The sequence below is a fragment of the Poecilia reticulata genome, linkage group LG8, assembly GCF_000633615.1.
Source record: "Poecilia reticulata strain Guanapo linkage group LG8, Guppy_female_1.0+MT, whole genome shotgun sequence".
Taxonomy (NCBI): Eukaryota; Metazoa; Chordata; class Actinopteri; order Cyprinodontiformes; family Poeciliidae; genus Poecilia; species Poecilia reticulata.
Genome location: NC_024338.1, coordinates 22,750,347 through 22,771,511, shown reverse-complemented (window position 1 = coordinate 22,771,511; position 21,165 = coordinate 22,750,347). Strand labels below are relative to the sequence as shown.

General features: G+C 38.0%; 3 protein-coding genes across 3 annotated transcripts; all 3 read left to right on the top strand.

Moving 5' to 3' along the window:
• Positions 1 to 961: 961 nt before the first annotated feature.
• Positions 962 to 3,241, top strand: LOC103469260 (parvalbumin beta 2-like). The gene is made up of 5 exons (XM_008416833.1): positions 962 to 1,067; positions 1,775 to 1,840; positions 2,040 to 2,172; positions 2,447 to 2,556; positions 2,948 to 3,241. The coding sequence occupies exons 2-5, from the start codon at positions 1,783 to 1,785 to the stop codon at positions 2,971 to 2,973; spliced, it is 327 nt and encodes a 108-aa protein (XP_008415055.1). The 5' UTR covers positions 962 to 1,067; positions 1,775 to 1,782; the 3' UTR covers positions 2,974 to 3,241.
• A 1,596-nt stretch (positions 3,242 to 4,837) lies between these two features.
• LOC103469262 (parvalbumin beta-like) lies at positions 4,838 to 7,108 on the top strand. The gene is made up of 5 exons (XM_008416835.1): positions 4,838 to 4,945; positions 5,526 to 5,592; positions 5,709 to 5,841; positions 6,614 to 6,723; positions 6,810 to 7,108. The coding sequence occupies exons 2-5, from the start codon at positions 5,532 to 5,534 to the stop codon at positions 6,833 to 6,835; spliced, it is 330 nt and encodes a 109-aa protein (XP_008415057.1). The 5' UTR covers positions 4,838 to 4,945; positions 5,526 to 5,531; the 3' UTR covers positions 6,836 to 7,108.
• A 4,570-nt stretch (positions 7,109 to 11,678) lies between these two features.
• On the top strand, positions 11,679 to 14,506 carry pvalb8 (parvalbumin 8). Its single transcript, XM_008416836.2, has 5 exons — positions 11,679 to 12,026; positions 12,368 to 12,435; positions 13,265 to 13,397; positions 13,757 to 13,866; positions 14,209 to 14,506. Exons 2-5 carry the CDS (start codon positions 12,375 to 12,377, stop codon positions 14,232 to 14,234), a joined length of 330 nt encoding a protein of 109 aa, XP_008415058.1. The 5' UTR covers positions 11,679 to 12,026; positions 12,368 to 12,374; the 3' UTR covers positions 14,235 to 14,506.
• Positions 14,507 to 21,165: the final 6,659 nt, after the last annotated feature.

Below are 21,165 nucleotides of genomic sequence, written 5' to 3'. Positions count from 1 at the left end.
GTATCATAAATATGTAGACATTTCTAGACTACATATTGCTCAGGCAATGTGGCTGACAACTAAATTAACAGAAGGAATGAAAATAAGATTTGTCATCAAATTGTCACCTTGTTAATACACAAACCCATTTGGGATGCAAAAAATAGTCCAGATGATTGGCAGATTGCCTACTAAGGACAGAGATCTGGTGGTACAGACCTCAAAGTCCTGTTCCGGTTTAGACATGTTGCTGGTACATTTGAAATGCGACCCTGCCAGTGGAGGTTCAGTGAAACTCATGTAAAGATACTGTATCCTTTACTTTGGAGACATGATTGCATTTAGGCCTGGAGGCACAGGCCAAGTGAAGTGATCAGAAACAGTATTACTTTATATAAAAGATTAAAAGGGGGGCGTGAGTATGACTTATACAGCTTGTAATAACTTGAAATAAAAGACACCGAATGACACTGGATGCAGTGATTTTAATAAATGTGTCTGGCACAAGGATGGTCCAATAAAAATCACAGCTCATCATAAGAAAAAAAAACACTCTCCTTTTGAGAGCTCTGAATGACATGTTCATGTGGGGAGCAAATTCTGCCTGTGGTCTTAAATAATTATTTTGTCTATATAGTAATCAGGAAATTGAACACCAAGAGGCTGCAGCTACTTGGTGTTCACTTCTCATCATCGCCTAGGATAAAGTGTCTGGCTGTGCCCTGCACTCTTACATATGCACATTTATAGTACTTGAATATTGAAATCAACATTTTAAATGTTGGCTGTAAATCATAATACGACTGCAACATGTGCCATGAAATCGACGAGCTTCGGGGCCTGCTCAAGTTTCCACATGTCTAGCTATAGGCCTGAGCACACATGGTAGCATCCTCATTTGTTCACCTAAAAATAGTTCCAGACTACTAGACACATTTTTTCGAAACCCATGCATCTTGGTACCTGATACTGAGACTCAAACGTCTGTAAATGGTGTTGCTCAAGGATATATAAGAGAGGGGGGAAAGAGGCTTTTGGCATTCACTCGAGTCCGCCTTGGTTTTCACTCGCCTCAACGCAGAGCAAAGGTGAGTGGGACGTGCACCTTCTAAAAGCTACCCCGACTTCTGCAGATCACACTGCGGGTTGAAACGGATTCAGAGGAGGGGGATCTTTGTGGACTACCAGCTGTAGGGAGGAATGGAACCAACCTAGGCAGCAAACACATGGACCTAACACTAAAGTTGGCCAAATTGGGCCTTTTCATTTCAGAGGATCAACGTTTTTTGGAAGAATGCCGGTTGGCTAGAGCTAGACTGACTCATGTTTTTGCAGCAGCAAATGTTTTCAGCTGCCATCTTTTAAAAATGTTTGATAGATATTTATGCCTGTGTGAGCTGGTCTCCTGGTGAGAGCATCGTTTCTTAAGTGCGGTCATAGTTAAACGCTTTGGGATGAATAGTCAGTAGGCTCCTGTGAGGAAACATCCTGAGGCAAAGGGAAGCTGTTAATCCAGTAGCAAACATAGATGCTTATGATGTTTCAAAGGTTTGTAAAATGAAAAAAAAAGGAAGCAACTTTTACGTGAAGCTGTAAGAGGAAAGGAACAACTTTTCATCTGGGATTTTATAACCTAAAATCTATGCTTTTGTTAGACATAAAAAGCCGAAGGGCATGTTGTCATAGTCATTTTGGTTGATGCTTTCAATTTTCTTTCCACTGTAACAACATAAGAACTTGTTAGCATTTCAGATGCTCATCCTAACCTTGAGTCTTGTCTCCTTTTCCTCCCAAGAATAAAAAATGGCCTTCGCTGGTCTCAACGATGCTGATGTCAAGGCTGCCCTGGACGGCTGCTCCGGTGAGACTTTTCCTTTATTTTCACACAGCACTGCATCATTTAAACTTAGCAAAGTAGCTAAGAGCAGAGAGGCAGACGTTTACCAAACTCTCAGTTTCATGAACGTGCCTCAGAAACTGCCAGCTTCAGCTACCCTGAAACATCCACACCTTGTTGCTGACGTATTCGGCACTAATGGAGACGAAATGTGCATTTTCAGCTGCTGACTCTTTCGACTACAAGAGTTTCTTCAAGGCATGCGGCCTGGCCAGCAAGTCCTCCGATGATGTCAAGAAGGCCTTTGCCACCATTGACCAGGACAACAGTGGCTTCATTGAGGAGGAGGAGCTGAAGTAAGACATTACTTGAACTCTTAGCGCCGCTAAATTCAAAGCTTATTGGCTTTAAAATGTGGATAAAATCTGACATTACTATCTAGTCTTGCACAGTCATCCTTCTGTTTGAGGGCTGGACTTGATCACATTTTAGTCGATTTTAATATTTTTTGTCCTGCTTAGTCATGCATTACATTTTGCCTAACAATCTAAAAGACAAAAAATTTTTTTGAATGATTAATTAAGGCTTACCTGCATAGGTTTAATTCTTACTCTTTTGTCCACTCGTCAGGCTGTTCCTGCAGAACTTCTCTCCCAGTGCCAGGGCACTCACCGATAAGGAGACTAAGACTTTCCTTGCCGCTGGTGACAGTGATGGTGATGGCAAGATCGGAGTTGATGGTAAGAGTTCTTTGCATAAACCTAAAAGAACTGAACTACAGTTTTTTTAAAAATATCAGTCTGTCAAAGTACAAAACCTTCCATCTGAAAATTAGCGATTGTCTTCCCAAAGACCTTGATTGGACTGTTTTCTTCATCAGATTAATTCTTTGTCACAAGAAGTGTTTTCTTGCATGCAGACTGAATATAAGCAGCTTTACTTGTTCTCATCATCTAAAGTGAAATCTACCAATGAGAGAATCCTGCAGACAGAAGGTTTTGCACTTTGGCCATTGAACTTTATAAATCGTAACTCTTGGTCAGAATCAGCTCAATGAGTCTTACGCCAATACATTTTTGCAAAGATTTTCTACTTTCTGCAACTAACAGCAGTTTCATTCTACCTTTGCAGAGTTTGCTGCCCTCGTAAAGGCATAAATTTCCACTGACCAAGATCCACTTCTTTTCATGGAACCGCAAACTCCTCAAAGATTCATTAATCACCAGCTGAAAGAATATTTTTTATACCTTATTTATGAGTTGCCTGCGAACTATTTCTCAACATGGAAGACATATTTTGCTGTTAATGTTACTCAAACTGTGTTATGTGTTCAGAAATGATGACTTGTGCAAACTGTACAACACCATCTGCACTTTTGAGGAAGAGTGAAAAACCAGGAATAAATACTCTTTTGGTGTGAAGTCATCTTGTTCAGGTCAGTCTTTGGCTGAGTGTGCTGCATTTCCTAACAGAAATCATTTCAACACAATGGGGCTAATGAAGAGCCAGTGTCAAGTTGAGTCCTCATATGCCAGAGCTTTTTAATGCTCAAGAGCCGCTAAGCAATGGGTTAGATGACTTGCCCGGCACTTGTTCTCATAATTGGTTAATGGGAAGGGGAGCGTGGCTGGACACTGGCCAGGGCTTGGGAAATGTGCTGGGAATTGCCCCGGGGCCTTGCTCACATGCTTCTTTAGACTCAGGGAGCTCTGCAATTGATAGCTGCCAAACTTTGGGTAATTGGATGACCTAGTCCAAGATCTATTTCTTCTACAAGTGCTGCATAATCAGTTAAATGATGTGCTGTGGCAACAGGATGGCTATTAACAGTCACTGTCTCAGCAGCAGGACTGCTTCCTGGCTCAAACCCACTGCAAATAGCTACACTGGTTTAAGGACTTTATTTTTTTTAGCAAATTACCCACTTTTTTTATTCACTTTCTTTGCAGTAAACATCTTTTTTGGGGGGTAAAACAATCTTAAACAGTGCATTATCTTCAAAAAGATATTCATACAATTAATTTTTCCTTCTGAAGCCAGATTGCAATTGCAGTGGGTTTCACAAGTCCTGGGCATTGCAAGCGAGCAAAATGTAAACCCTCATCCCTATCAGATAACAACCTCACCTAGTTACAGGCAGTGGTCAAAACAGAGAGGCTCAAGGGCTGCAGCTTACCCCACAGCATTATGCTGCCACCTATTGGCCATAGATCTCCAGTTTTATCCTCTACAAAGTTATTTAATTATTCAGTCAGAAAAAAAATCACAACGCCCCCACAAGCATTTAGTAACATTGAGCAATGTTTCCAGAATGGATTTGCCCTCCAACACAAAAATAAACATTTCCTCCAATGTTCTATGAAGATGAAATGGTCAAAACAGGGCTGACTGAGATTTTTTTTTCTAAATATCATCTTCCATTACCTTTAAAACCTAGAAATGATATATATATTTTTTTTATTTAAAAAAAAAAACACAAAATATTTCTTCAAAGGTTGGACTTATATACCCATTGCTGACATGTAACAAGAAAACCACATTCTTCACAAAGTGAATTTATTTCACATTCCACACAGGACACAAATAATACCTCAAATACACAAAACTGTGCTCTGCTCAAAATGAAACACAAGAGCAATGGACTCACTAAAAGAAGAGGTTAAATCATACCTTAAAACTGGTGAGTGTTAAAAGTAGCAGAAACAACCAGTTTGTCCAACTTACTCCAGCTATAATGCATGCATGCTGAGTATCCTCATGAATATGGTTACGGGTTGGCAGCAGCCCTTCCAATTCGCCCACCTCAGCAGCGCGCAGGCCTATTCTTAGCAGCCAGGGACATTAAAGACTTCTTCAAACGCACCTTTTAAGCGTCTTCATTTTTGAAACTTAAAATAGACCTCTCTGTAGCTGCAGTACGAGACCCCCCCCACCCCTGCCCCATCCCTTCCTTCGTCTTCCTCCTCCTCCACCTCCTCCTCCTCAGCACGGTGTCAGTTATCTTATGCTTCAGATTTCCACAGCGTGACAGTATATAAAAGGTCATTGGGAGCACCGGGATGGTCACTGCAGTCGACTCCAGTCTTGTCTGTGTCATCTGTACCCTACAAAGCAAAAGGCACAACCGAGGTGAGTCTGAAGGAAGAGAGGAAAGGGAAGAGAAAATGCGGGACCCGCATCCAGGCTTGCATCCTTGAAAAGCCTTTTTGCTCTTTATTTCTTTTGACATTGGGTTTGCTCAGGACCTCACTGCATTGCAGTATCTAAAGAAACACACTGAATGCCTATATTTGGGAGTGTCAGCGTTTAAAAAAAAAAAGAGAGCGAGAGAGCCGTGGATTATTGGTCAGATCTCAGCATCTCGCAGTAGTTGCAGGTGTCAATCTCAGCTTCACGGAAGGAGTGAAGCAATGCAAAGCCTGCACTTCAGAGAGAATTGGACTCAAGTATTTCAAATCGGAACCCTATCTCGTTTTGTTTGTTCTACTCGGAAAGCCAAAAGACAGCTATTTAAGCAGCATTTTTTGTTTGCAAGACATGGTGTGAATTGTATTTGGAGAGATCAAAATTCTGTTTCTTTAGCTTTGTGATTGTTTTTTTTTTTTTCAATGCAGTGAACTATAATCAAGTCCTTTATACAAATAGGCTGTTTCTTTAGGGATAACTGCTTTTACAAGAGTTTAAATTAATCAGTGTTCTATCTCTGCAGCTCAAAATGGCTTTCGCGGGTGTACTGAATGATGCTGACATTACTAAAGCCCTGGATGAGTGCAAAGGTGATTCTTCTATACTTTTTCTTACTCTTGCTTTGTTTTTTTGTATCCTTATTCTTATTGGTATCCACTGTCTTTGCCTCTGGTCTCAGTAGCATAATAAGCTTTGCTGATTTCAGGCGCGGACTCATTCGACTACAAGAAGTTCTTCAAGACTTGCGGTCTGGCCGGAAAGAGCGCCGACGATGTCAAGAAGGCTTTCGCCATCATTGACCAGGACAAGAGTGGCTTCATTGAGGAGGATGAGCTGAAGTAAGATGCATGGCTGGACAAAATGGGCTTCATACATTAGACAGCAATTACTATAGTGACCAACAGAGTTAACTGATACAAGATACTGCAGGAATGCAAGAGGGAATGTATTTCTACATTCACATGGGAGACCTTTAAGGGTAGAGGTGCTCATCTTATGATGTTAAATTAAGATTAAATACTATTCAGTAGTAGCAGTAGGAGGGTAGACAGAGGCGGTTATGACTATCCTATACATTTTAGTGGAGTCGCATCCAGAAAGTCTTACTTAGAGAGATTTTTTTTGGATTGCAGCCTACTCACTCCTTTATTTGCAGTTGTAATCCAACATCAGCATGCATTACATTTCTTTATGTATTTCCTTGTGCCATCTCAAGTTTAGCAGTGGCCCCCATCTGGGAGATCCTTTTAAATCTTTCTGGACGTGACACCTACCCCACCAAGAAAAATCTTGTCAAGAAAAGGAGCTTTACTTGAACAAAGTGGTTGCAAAGTGAGATGACGTGGATGGAAGGATTTTTTTTTTGTTGTCTAAATATGTTTGGAGAGTTTTGGGGGTTGATCAGAAGGGCCAAACTAGTCTGACATTCAACGTCTTTGAGACCTCAGATAAGGATTGAGCGGCCATAAATTTGTGGTAATAAAAATGTCCATGAATATGCTTGCTTAACCCACCTTTGCATTGTGATTTCAGAATATCTGCCTTATTTGGTCTATTTGCGATATGTTTTGATAAATAATGTTAGCTGAGCACCTCTTGTGTCTGTGGCAGGCTGTTTCTGCAGAACTTCAGCGGAGGTGCCCGTGCACTGACCGACGGTGAGACCAAGGTTTTCCTCAAAGCCGGTGACAGCGACGGAGATGGCAAGATTGGCGCTGATGGTACGTGCCGAGACACTCATTGGACATTCCCTTGTTTAAACAAATGGCCAACTTAACATGATTTTCTGTGTCTGTCTACCCTGCAGAGTTCGCTGCTTTGGTAAAGGCATAAAGATGGCAACATGACCAACAACACATGCTCTGATGGAACAACAATGCCCACATCGACCTCCCCCCTTTTCATCTGAATATAAATAATTTTTATACATTTGCTTAAGGGACATTTCTTCCTCTATGCAACACACTGTCCAAAAGGTGATGATTGTGAATGTCGCTCGGTTGTGTTCATGTCTTAAATATGAATTTTGCTAACTGTAAAATCTACAATGCACTTTCCAGGAACTAAAAGTAAAAGAAAATAAAATATTCTTTTACTACGGTCTTACTTCTTTGTTTTTGTGTCATTTCGTCCAGATAACCCCTCTTGGGTTGGAGAAGTAGCAATAGAAAATAGCAATAGACTATGTCAAATACATGATGATATGAGACCTGGCTCAGAGGGTCAGGAACGTTTTTCATGCATTCTATACAAAAAAAAAGTGCAAAAAAAGCTGCGAAAAAAGATATTGATCATCTCCAGAGAACTTCTATTCAAAAATGATTTAGGTCCACTTTGCAAGGGCTAAACAGCCATGTGTGGCAGAGAGACACCTGCTGCATTTTTCAAGGCCTTAATCTTGGATGCACACTCAAAAATATTCTTCTGCCATTTCGCTTGTATTATGTGAATTTCCAAATCTAATGCCCTACCTACCCCATTATCCTGAGGTTTAGTTCCTGGCCCTAAAGTTTTAACTATCATAAGAAATTAGAAAAAAATATCACCACTTTTATGAGGCAACCAAATAATTGTGACCCCATTTAATGGCATTACTATTAAGCACATGAACTCCAGTACAAACCGAGAGAGGTCTGACAACACGTAAATCATTTGCTCCTCTTTGTGGTTCCATCCTACAACCACTAGATGGCAGTATGGAGATTCCACGTTATCCTTCAACCATCTGAAAACATTAGAAAAAATTAATCATCAGTCCCGTTTGATGGTTGCATTGGTTGCTCTACTTCCTATTATTTCTTACCTTCTATTTAACAATTCTTTATTTTGTTCTGTAATTTGGACCAGCGTGTTCGAAACAACTACTTCAAACACTATTTCATATGTAACATTTGTTATATTTCAATAACGAATATCTATGTTCATGATACTTTCCAATGCATTTACACCAGTTTTTTTTCATTTTGTCACATTGTAACTAAAAATGTCACCCCAGTTTGCTGACATTTTATGTAATAGAAGACAGTTATGAAGTAGAAGGAAAAGTGATACATAATTTCAATAATATTTTTTGTTCAAATTTGTGCTCATCATTTATATTCAGACTCTCAGTAAAAAATTTTCTGCAATTACAGTAACAAATATTTTGGTTTATGAATCGAACATCTTTGTGTGTCTATACAGACAGAAAATTGTTATTGATTTTTTTGTAAAGTAGTTAATGCTTACTCAGATTTAAAGGGGAGCATCGGTGAATAGCAATTTTATACTTGAGTAGGCCTGAACCTCTTTTCCAGTGTTGCTGCATTTGGTCATCCATCATGTTGCTGCACCATATTTTACAGAGTTTTTTTGTTTGTTTGTTAGAGTGTTAATTTTCAAACAATTGCAGCAGTTTGCGTATATACGAAAATGTTAACTTTTGGTCTCATCTGACCAGAGCATCTTCCTACATGATGTATGACAATGTTTTTGGCTCGTTCTTTAAACATTGATTTCAACAATACACCAAATTGTATTTGTTCACAGTTTTCTGTGAACCCATTTTCCCACCTGATCTCTGGATCTCCTCATCCTACCTGTACACCACATGCTTACCATGAGCCTTTTGGCTGCTACTCTAATCAACATGGATGGATTTCTACAATTGTGCCATGTTTTTTCTTTTCTTTCTTTTTTTTCTTTTTCCATTTCTGGATCATGAATTGAACAGAAGTCTGTGAGATGTTCAAAGCTTAGGATTGTCTTTATTACATAACTCTGCTTTAAACCCCTCCAGAACTTTATCCCTGATCTGTTTGCTGTTTTCCTTGGTCTTTATTAAAATATTTGTTTACTATTGTTCTAAAATGGGCCAAACACATTTAAACTTTTCAAATTTAATTTTTTTAATTACAAAAATTCCTCCCAACGTGTTTATCTTTTTAAGTAGTATAGCATATAAAATCTTAATGACAAATGTTAAAAAAAAGTAAATGTCGGTGATTACCTGTGTATGCACTTTGTTTGAGTTTACCAATAATCACACGTTTTAATGCTTAAATTTACCACTTGTGGGACTAACAAAGGGTTATTTGATATTATATTTACATGAAAGATAGAGAAAAGGAGTTCTTAACAAAATCATTATTAGGAAATTATTATAATCTTGTTTGGGAAACTGATGAGCCTCCAAAATGATTACTTCTTTTTTTTTTTGCCATGCTACACAGACTGACATCTGTCAGTCTCCTTTGCCCCAGAAAGGTGAGAAAACACCATGTCCTGCCTCCCTGTGCGTGCTCTTACAGAGCACTAGCAGATGTAAATAAATAAATGATTCCCCTGTAACAGTATAGTTAAGCGGGAATGCATGAGATCATACACCCTTTCCAGGTAAAGTGGCATCACTCCGCTCCATCCTGCGTCCTTGGTCTCTTTTTCACGCAGAGCCATGATGAGATGATTGAGTTTCTCTTTACCTTCTAAATGCAGTCTAACTTCACCAGTACATTTCAGCAGCTCGTCAGACGTCAGCTGCCGAGAGGCCTCACTGACCAGCTGGTAGCCGGATAATACTCGAGAGGAATCAGAAAGAACAAAGCTATTTTATTCATTAATGCAAACAGGATCAATGTTGCCACAAAGTGTAACAGAGATCCACTTTAAGAATCCTGTGGTTAAAGTTCTGTTGCCCTTGAAACACTGAGATTTATTTAGGGTCTTGGAAAACAATTTTGTAGGAACTGAGCTCACAAAAACAATAGCAAAAGTAAATATTGTCACACTCAAAGCATTTTTAATGGTTGAATAGTCATTGGAGGGTGTATTTTGAGCACTACATATTATTGAATCCAGTACATTTTTTGAAGTTCATAAAGCTTCAAACTTTAAATTTTTTAATCAAACTGATAATTTCTCTGTATGTAAAACTGAAGGTGAAGAAAACTGTCTCTAATTATTCTGAAATTTAGCAAATTTTAGTAATTCTGAAAACAGGTGCGTTTGGTCTGATTTACAGTCATATATGTAGGCTTCATTAGCATTGTGTATTAGGCCTTTTGATACATATACTGTCAGAGTTCTGCATATAGTTATCTCATGAATAAGTTGTTTGTTGTTTGCCTCTCTCTCTAAGCTGGAACTGGGTGAGGGGCACCATCCTGTTCCAGGAGAAACCGGTTTCTGCTAGTTCAGAGGAACCCCTCTACTCCTTATCTTTAAGTTTCTGTTTTATGACTGACCACCACCCCACTTTGAATAAAACCAGGCTGCTGCAGGGGGACAAGTTGGAGTTGTCCTGAGGCACCGCTGTGACTCTCCGTCTTTGCAAAGGCTGAAGTGATACTACTCTGTTCTTTATGTGTGCAGGTTGAAATACCCAACATATACAATATAAAAAAAAGTATGAATTGTTGCTTGTAGCACTCTTTGCAAATTAATCAAGCATATTAGTTTGTAAATACAATGTGCAAAAATGGTTGAACTATCACTACTTCATCTCTTAACAAATCCCAACTTGTATCTAATGGTTTTGGAGTTGAATCAAGAATTTAAGTTTCCAGCACTTGCTTATGATAAAGTCAGACTGTAGAGGTAAAAGTCAGCTGAGTTTCTTAACCTTAATGCAACTAATGAACAACACAGTGTTGGTTAGGAACTGCTGACTGTGTACAGTAGGTGTGTTTTTGACAACTATTCTCTGCCGTGTCTAAAGTTTAGGTCAATTTGCAACAGGGGAATTCATTTGAGTGTCTGTTAATTCACATTAGTTAGACAATCTCAAAATTTCATTTGAATTAACCTAATTTTGTAGGCACTTGTACTAAGACATACTCTAAACAAAATGCATTCCCCACACGTTTTGTCAAGAGTTATTGGTTTTATAGGTTAAAATCTGACTGCTGGCTTTCAGTGATTGTGAGGCAGGCCGTGTGTAAGGATTTCTACTCCAAAATATCGACTCCTGTTGCCTAGAGAGATAACATTTGCAGCCTAACACACAAAGAACTTACTCAGCATTGATACAACGCATTTTTTTTCTCCAGACTTAAAACAAAAATTCTGGTTGACCTTTATGCACAACTGTGTCATTTACTGACACAAGCGCATGAAAGCGCATCGGTGGTCTTCTGTTATCAGGGACTCAGAACAAAGGGTAAACCCTACGCCGCAAATTCCATTTATTTTGGACACGTCCTCATGTCACAAGACTTTTGATCGCTGTTATCTGCCGATCAGTCTGGCTGGTCTGATCAATGAATAAAAATTCCCCATCATCACCGTTTGGGACATCAAAGTGACCTTAATCAGTACAAGTGACAAAGCATTTTCATGGATCTCCCCACCTCCCGCAGGCGAAGTCAGTGTAAATGAGAAGGTTAGAATTGTGGGCATCCCTGACATGACGATTTTTCTCTTTTCTTTTTCTTTTTTCTTTTTTTATCTTTTGATGACATTCGATCTTGGGAACCTTTAGCTTTCTAAATAAAGACATTAAAAACAAGTTTTCACACGATCAACCAAAAATAACATCAAAGATGGAGCTTCCGTTGTTCCAAAATATATTGATACAATCCTTGTTTTGGAAGTGCTGCATGTAAAATGATATCTATATGATGGGGGTGGTACAGTAAAAGAGGAAGAAAAGAAGAGAGAGACAGTCGCTTTCCAGCCTCTCTCCGCCTTTACTGTACATACAGGAGTTGAAAGGAAGGGGAGTGAATGATGGAGCTGAGGTTGAGTTAAAGGTTTTTCTTTTTTCTTCTTCTTCTAGACTTAATTTGCTATTTACAGGGGCGTTACGGAAGTCCATATCCCGATCTCGGTGCTCATGCGCGTTATAAATAGTAAAGGTTAATTAGTTAGCTGAGAAATTGGATCAGGGGCGGGCAGTCAGAATTTGATCCATAGTCAGGTAACTCAAGCAATCCCTATTGTCACTGCAATCAGACCTATATAAATCCTCCTTGACGGACAGCAGTCACCACAGCACCTCACCTCTCAGCTGCATCACCGTCCGACCACGGAGCAAACTTCTAACGCGGTAAGATGCGGAGGACACACGGAGTTCACGTCTGCTTCTTTACATCACTATGTCTTTTTTTCTCCTTTTTAAAAAAAAATGCATATATTGAGTCTTTTTACTTCTGAAATGGCTTTTACTAGTTACCAACAGCATGCAGCAAATACATCAGAAATATTTAAATAAGAAAAAAAAGAGAGAGAAAGTTCTATGTAAAAGTTTCTAATTTGCTGGCTGCAAGATCAGTGGCTAACTTGCCAGGATGCAGGCGACCTATTGCCACTTTGTTAGGTTTTGCTCTTGCTTTTACGTCGCACCTGTCTAAATGTGTTAATAATTCACCATGGCTGTTCTTCCTACAGGAATAAAATGTCGCTCTCATCTGTCCTTTCTGCTGATGCCATCGACAGCGCCATCAAGGACTGCCAAGGTATCCTTTTTCACTAATATATCTTTTTGATCTCTTTGTACACATGTACAAGGTGCCACCGCAGTCCAGTGGCAACGGATTAGATGGCTCAATTAAATAATTACGCACGTATTCAAAGTGCTTTGGTAAAGTGCTTGATTCTATTTAGCATTAAGGATGTTTTCCTTCAGAATTGCTTTCTCTTGGCAGACTAGAGATTTGATCTTCTAGTTTCAGCACTGTGTAGGTGAAACATAAACACAACGTGCCAAATATATATTCTCTGACTTTCTTGACAGGGAATATATAAGTCCATATTTGAAGGAAGTCTGCTCTTTACAGAACTTTTTTTTCTCAGGTTAATTAACTTTTTTTTGTTCCTTGAAGGGGAGGTTTGTTCACACTGGTTGTAAAATGCAACTGAAGTAATATCAGTAAAAAAAAAAGAAAAAAGAAGGAAAAATAAAGGCAAACGTAAAACCTTAATTAATCTAAACCAGAATTAACAAGTGTCAAATAAAATTCTAGTAATTTTTTTTATTTAGTTAATTTAATGGAATAATGGGCTTCAAAAATGGTGGAGTTCCTGACTGGAAAGTAAAACCTTTTTGAAACTTAACATTATTTGTTCTGCTGTGCAGAAGCTGCACATTTTCCGCAAGATTATTAAGTTTAAACGTGTAAATAGTTGCTTCAAGTAACCAATGGTGTATCTGCAAGTAATCATTGATTATATTTTCAGAACTCTAAATATAACTAATGCAAAAATCATCCCTCTTTACAATTGTTGCATGACAATATTTACAAATCAGGACAGTTTCCAGTAAAATCTTTATGCCTCATCTCGCAGCTCCTGACTCCTTCTGTCCAAAGAAGTTCTTCCAGTTGTGTGGCTTGAGCAAGAAAAGCCCCCAGGATGTGAAGAAAGTTTTTGGGATCCTGGACAACGATGCCAGTGGCTTTATTGAGGAGGAAGAGCTGAAGTGAGTCGTCAACTTTTGTTTAGTTTCCTGTGAAGATTATCTTCATCCTCTAGAAGAAAAAAAATTGCAGTAATCCTAATCTGTTTTTGAAAGAAAATCCAATTTCTCCTTTGCATCCTTTCACAATATACTTTCTCCTACACTAATCAGATATGCATACATGTTCATGTGGTTATAGCTAACTTTTCAGTATGCCTACATGTGTTTTTTTGGGCATTTTATTTAATTTTATTTTCCATCTGATTCAATAAGACATCTGTTTTATTCCCCAAATTGTCCTTGAGTGCTTTTTGTTTTTTGCTGTTCGCTCAGATGAAAAGTTTCCTCTGGCTTCATGCATCTTCTTTTCCTCCCATCAGGTTTTTCCTCCAGAGGTTCCGCCCTGGGGCTCGGGTCCTGACGGACAAGGAGACCAAAGGCTTCCTGAGTGCCGCTGATGATGACAGCGATGGAAAAATTGGAGCGGAAGGTGAGATTTTCTGTGTTTGAATGATGTGTCATTCCAAAATGCAGATAAGTCAGAGCCCAAAAGAGAAACTGTCAACTCTCTATTCAACATTTTTGTGCGGAGTTCTAATTAGTCTGGTTCGAAGCCAAGAGGGCTTGAACTCCAAAATGGGTTCTCGAATAAGACCTTCTTGGGTTGACTGAATGCATGATGTGTTGCCAATACCATGTGTCCTACATAAAAAAAAGGCAAAAAAAAAAAAAAATCAAAGCTTTAAAGTTGTGAAAAATAACTAATCTAATCTGGGCCAATTTTTAGCACAAATCCAACACATATATAATTATGTCTCTTTTTTCCCCACAGAATTCCAAGCTATGGTCCTGTCCTAAACCGGTGAAAACCCCTCCACCTAGATCTCATCTTAACCTATCGCCTTCGGCTGAACACATAAAGGGCTCCTACTTTAGTGCTTTAGTCATTTTCAACCTAGTTAAACAAAACCCTTCCTAATGTCTTCATTTCGATGTGTTCCTTTTCACTAATATCTACATGTCTGTCATGTTTTTAGCTTTTTGGTTCTTCATGTGCTTCAGACCATCATAAAGCTGTGTTGCCCAAACTAATAAGCACCTGTCTGCTAAAATAAAAGAATAAAACCGAATCCCAATTGCTTGTCTTTCCTTCTTTATATTTAACAGTGCCTTAGATTGAAATTTGAGTTAAAGTGGTTTAAATAGAAAAAAAGTCAAAAATACAGAGAAAGAAAATTATACATAACTATTTTACAGAACAGAGGTGTCCTTGAATGTGCACTCCTCTTTATCTCGCACTCAGTAAATAAGATTAAATATCAGATAGTATCGGGTATATAAGAAGTCTACAGTATGTGTGTGTGTGTATCTGGGTGTGTAGGAGGCAGAAAAATCATAGATCTGTGGAGCTGTAGGGCCAGGGGGAAAGAAGCAGGAGGGGTGACCTTGCTGACCACCTGAGTGTCACTGTGGTCGGATCGAGTGGCTCCTGACCTCAGCTTTGTAAATAAACTCCAACACAGCTCCGGCTAGGAAAACAAAACACAGGCGCACAGAAAAACCTTTGCATTTGCAAAAATCAAATGGGAATTTTGACACACACAGCCAACCGTGCAAAAACCTTGCCCTCACAAATGTGAATATGCAAATAAGGCATCCATCTCTGCGTTATGCTAACTGGAAGTGCACGTTCTCAAGGCAAGTCTCTTAAGAAGTGCTGGTTCAGAAATTTTCGGAGAATAATTTCAAACAGTAGTTTATCATATCGGCCACTCTGAAGTTCCTCCTTCCACCACACTTTCAAATCAGCACCACACTGCATTTTTACCCTCTGCACTTACAGGATTCAAGGAATTAACATTAACAACTACCTCACTCTTCTCCCCTCCGAGTACAGAGTAGCATTTTTAGAGCTCCTACTTTAATGTTGTTGCAATTATCCTGAGATTGCAGGGGGGAACCTGACTATTAGAGCACACCTGATATTCACAGCCACCCCACGGGACATACCCTGGCATTAGCATGAGGTCATGGTCACCAATGTAGATGCTGCAGTTATACATTTAGCAGCTTCATTTAAGCTGCTGGGAAAGATGTTACTTGGTTTTGTCACTTTTATTGAAAGGATGTTAGGACTTCTTTTTAGACATTTCACAGTAAATTGAAGTGACACAAAACATTGTCTTACAAAAAGTTTAATACCTGATGAACTATTTAACATTTTGTCACAATACAACCACAGGCCTTATTTTTTTATTTATCCATTTTTTTTATTGGGAGTGGTATAAACCAATATAAAGGAGTGCTTATTTGTAAGTGAAAAGAAATCAATATAGTTTTCAATATTCCAGTATAACCTAACAACAGAAAATTGTGTGGATTTGTCGCCAGCCCATCTGACTCTATAATTTGCACAAAGAATTTTGCTACAGTTTCACCTGCAAGTAATTTGGGGTACATCTTATGAAAACAGAATGGGTAATCGTTTCAGTCTTATGGTGTGCAAGACTATATTTTGTGCTCCTTCTTTTCTTTCTGTTGGTGCGTCACTAGGCAAAATGCAGTAATCTGACAAACGATATGTTCATCATGGGTGAAGAAGCTGTGGCGGGGGGGGCACAAGGGCCTCGATGTTCGTCTGGACAACAGAGTGGACCGGAGATGGAGTAGTGAAGCGGCACACAAGGAAGAACGGAGCAGACTGCACTGCTTGAGGATGCCTGGGGTCCTTCAGTGTTTGCAGCATGATGCTGCATATCTTCCATAAATCTGCTTTGGAGTGTGCGAAATATTTTGTCATTACCTGTTGTGGCAGGATCATCAGAGGGTCATTGGCTTGCTAAGCTTAGATTAGGTTGACTTTGTTCTGGAGCCTTTAGAGAGGCTTGTGAAAATAGTTGTGGTTTATTAAAGGAAGAACATAATGGACAATCCTGGGCATCCTTTTAATTCGATGACATTTTATCATCAAATTTGAAGAAACTTGAATATGTCAATTTGTGCCTGTCCTGTTTGCGCCTGTTTTTCAACTGGATTTTTCTTTTTAACTAATAAAGAAATTTTGAATCATTCTATGAGTTCTTGATCGGTTATTGCTCTCGCTATATATTCTCTATTGAAACTAGGTACAGACTTTGACTGGGCCATTCTAATACATGACTATCAGTGAATCTAAATCACTCTGCTTTAGGTTCAACTGGTGTTTAGGGTTGTTTTCCTGCTCAGCCTTATTCTGAAATCTGTTTCGGCTTCCAGCAGTTTCCCTTCTGAACAAAGACATTTCCACAGGATGATGCTGCCACCGCTATGTTCTACAGTGGAGATGGTCACAACGTTTGGTTAAAAAAAGGCATTGTACTGCAGTAACAATTGCTAGATATATTATGATAAACAACTTACTGCTCACAGACACTGAGAAAATTAATTAAATTACCAGGCATTCATAGCTGCTGTCATCAGTTTCTGATTCTAATCTGTGCAGCCGCAGTGAGGTGGGGGTGATTGGGGGCGAGGGGAGACCACTGCGCTGGAAGAGGGACGAGCCTGGGGGAAGCCAAAAGGTAACACAACCCAAGCTACACGCAGTGGATCAGTGACCCCTGCGGGTCAGGAGCTTGGAGTGGTAAACAGGAAGGAAACGTGAGCCAACAAGTCGACACTGATGGCGGGATGTGCTGGTGTGGGACAGCAACGTGAGGTAATGTGACAAGCAGTTTACCTGGACTCAAGGGCAGCGGGAGGTAGAGCAGCAGCAGAGAACATGGATCTGTTTCTGTGGAGAAGACAATGTGAGGAAAAATGACAAACTGCAGCAGTTCTGGAAGCAGGCTTTGTTTTCAGTCATCATTTGTCAAGGTCTTAAAAAAATCTATTTACACCTCACTTTTCATTGGTAAAAATGTGAATAAAGCTGTGAAATCAACATTTGTTTTACGTGTAATCTTAGACTTAAGTTTAAGAAAACATTATTTGGAATACATTTATTAAATTAAGGGAAAACATACTTTTTAATTTGCAAAATGATCAGTGGCAGAGTACTACAAAAGCAAATATGGTCATTTTTTTAGCTATTTAGAATAATTTTTTCTTTATATATGTTGAAGTGTACATTTTAATGTCAAGTCATCTTTTCCTATTTCTATGAGATACAATTATAGCACTGTAAAGAGGCTCAGTATTGTTGAGGAGGAAACAATTGTCCAATAGTGGACATCTTTACCTATTAATTGTGGGGGAAAAAAATTATGTATGGCATTCAGCCTAATGCTAAAAAAATGAAGAACACATAGCCTACATCATCTCTTTATAACTTCAAGAAGTAAAGATGATGACATGTTCTATAGTTGTGTTTGATATGAGATCTTAAAACCCTCTATGGCATGGCGTTGCCCTCAGACAACAAAACATACATCTGTACCCCATGTTGCTCCTTTATTTTATTTTTGGAGGTTGATGATTTAAAGTACCTCCAGACATATTTTTGTCCGAATAAAAAAGGTACTGAGGTTCATCTGACCTTTTACTTAGAAGAGGAGCAGTCTTTTTTATGAAGCAGAGGTGCATGCTATACCTTGCCTCCTACTTGTAAGTTATACATCACTTTACTTCATGTTTAAATGTGGGTCACTCCAACTAAAAATATTTTCATACCTGTGAGTATGTAAAGAATCATTGTAGATCATTTCAAGACATTTTTTTTTTTTTATAATTTATATGCTTAAACTTTTTTTTTGTTTGTTGCCTCAGGGCAACATTGCGCAGTTAGGGCCCTTTTGCTCTGACAATATTATTTTAATGCGATGATATTCAATTGATTACAAAATAATTATCACAGTCAATTTTTTTTACTTTATTATTGACTAACAGCAACAGGAGATGGATGCCAGGTCATTTCATGGACAAAATGTGCATGGTTTATAAGTTGGGGTCATTCCTGATGAAAACATGAGGATCCACTGTAAAACCATTATTTCATTGTTTATTTATCCTCAAAACTGAGATCAGTCCCAAAGGGTGATAAGTTGGTCATCAATGAACAAATGACCCCATTCCAAGGCAGGCAAAGACTGAGGCAATACCTGCCAAAACCAAAAATATGGGTCTGCGTGGTACTTTGTATGACAAGTGCAGATGGTGTTCCTTACAACCTATACAGGGCGAGCCATGCAACCACCAAATCTACCAGATATAGGAGCTGGTGGAAATGTTATCCTTTACTTAGCTCAAATTCTAACAAAGAATCAGAACTACAAACTCTTATAAAAAGAACCTGCAGTGCTAAGTCCATTCACTGATGTGAATCTGGTCGCTACAACCCATAGATAATCAGATAAACAGATGAGGATTCCCAGGTATGCCAACAATCAAGTGCCAAAAATGTGATATATTCTTTTTCACATCAGCAAGCAATTCCTTCCTGATGTTTAAGATATAGTAGGGAAAAAAGACTGATTTCAACATCCTTAGTGATTCTAGCTCTGCCAAACATTACACATGTACAAACACACAAATGCTTGTTTTAGTAACTAGTTAAATGTACCATTCATTAATGAAAGTTAGTTGTTTATTTTATTTTTGGTGAGTTGGAACCATGTCTGATTTATTTTTGTCAAAAAAAGTTTTTTTTATGAATATAGTTTTTTCACTTCTCATAATCACTGTAGAAACCTTGGCGTTCTAGACCCCTTGTAGCACAATGTTGCCCTGAGGCAACAAACCCAAATCCGGTTCCGGGAGGTGTCAGGGTCCGATTTTATGATTGATATGTAATTAAGGGCCACCAAGCTCCCAAAGAATGCAGGAAAATATTTTTCCCCCAAAAAAATAAAAAGTCATGCCATAGAGGGTTGAATTCTCAGAAGTTTCAGGCATCTTTTGTAATTTTCTGTTTTAATGAATAGAAATATAATTTGAAGTCAATGTGAGACCTGATATACTAACTATGAAGCATAATTTTGTTCAGCTCTCACTGGTCCATAGCTTTCAAGGTTTTTAAAGAAACTTTGCAACCAGGAAAAGAGTTTGAAATGTTTGAGCAGCACATGGTTACAACACAAATATTAAACAGTCTGCACATCTAGTAATTATGTGAAAAAGAACATCCCCTATAATCCATGAAAGCACTCAGGGTGAAGTCAAATTTGTATCAGTGAATACTTAACAATCCAAGACTGAATATCAGCATAGTTACCTAGCAGCTGTACCATGTGGTTCCACTGGGAATGGCTTTACGCTCCACTGAACGTCTTGTTTGTCATCCTTGTCATCATTCCACCACCAGCATCTTAAAAATTGTCCCATTTCTTCACAATATTATACAAGTTTCCTTCCAAAATGTTTGTGTGCTCTTAGAGGCTTCTTCAGAGTGACTCTCTCAGCAAAGCTGGCGCGCAGCGTTGTTTTCCTCTAACTTTTCTTTGTCTTCTTGGGATTAGCTGCGGCTGGTATTATTCCAAATTACTGGAATGGTCTACTCATCTGTCAAATGTGTCTTGGCATTGTTCTTTTCAAGGAAAATTGTTATACAATATGAAGTGGTAATGATGGTGTAGATGTCTGTTTACTGGCCACAATGAACTACAGACACTAACAGATAAGTTTGAGCTAAAAAAAAACAAACAAAACAAATCCACAGAACTTTTCAATGAATTAGAATAATATTAAAAAGTGAAACGGGTTATGCAGATTAACTGCACAGATGGATGTTTGAAAGCTCTCATTTCTGTTAATTATGATGACTTTTCCTTGTATATGTAATAAAAACATAACATTTAAAATGAGAGATTTTACATCCAACCAATAAGCAATTTTTTAAAAAACAGAAATGTGGCTCAATAAAACACATGTTTAATACCTGCTTTTAAACATTATTTTCAAAAGACACTTTTAGTCTGAGAAGAGGGCCTCATCCAAACACATATCCTACTTTATTGAAAATATATGTATGTATAATTTCAAAGAAGGAGCCTTTTGCAATTCTTTTCATAAAAAGAACTTCATACCAACCGGGAAAATAAATACATATTAAATTAAAACTATAAATATTTATAAAACCAGCCAACAAGAATCTCAAGACACATTAGAAAATCAACTCATTTTTTTCTGTAAATAGAAAAACTAAACTAAATTTCCAAGCCAGCAAATATTCTTTGACTGCATTGCATTTGTTACACACAGAAAACAGCAACAATGTAAAACGTCTGTTTATTGACAGTTACAGATTATTCAGATTATGTACAAGACTAAACTTGTGTGTGAATGCTTGCAAAATTTGTATCATTTTGACAATGTAATTTTAAACAACTGATCTGTAGGGGAACATGTAAAAAATGTGAAATATCTGTTCATTGACAACTATATATTTTCTTTCAAGATTTAAAACATATTTTAATCCTCATTAAAAATATTTTCATTTATTTGGGAATTTACTTTGAAATGTACAAAATAAAACGTTTTGTAGTCAACGTCATATGGCAGTAAGGTACCAAGTCAATTAATGTAATAATAATAATAATAATAATAATAATAATAATAATAATAATAATAATAATAATAATAATAATAATAATAATAATAATAATAATAATAATAACAATTTATCTCCTTCTGCAAAGTGTTCTTGTATTTTCATTCATGTAAATTTGCAAAATGCTGTTAATAGTTGCATTTTAGTTATACTTTACACATATCTTAACATTTAAGCTATGTTTAACTGAGCTAAATAAATATGTCATGTGATTGTTAATAATGTAAAGTGCATTTAGTTGGAATTAGGCCTTTGGGACTGACA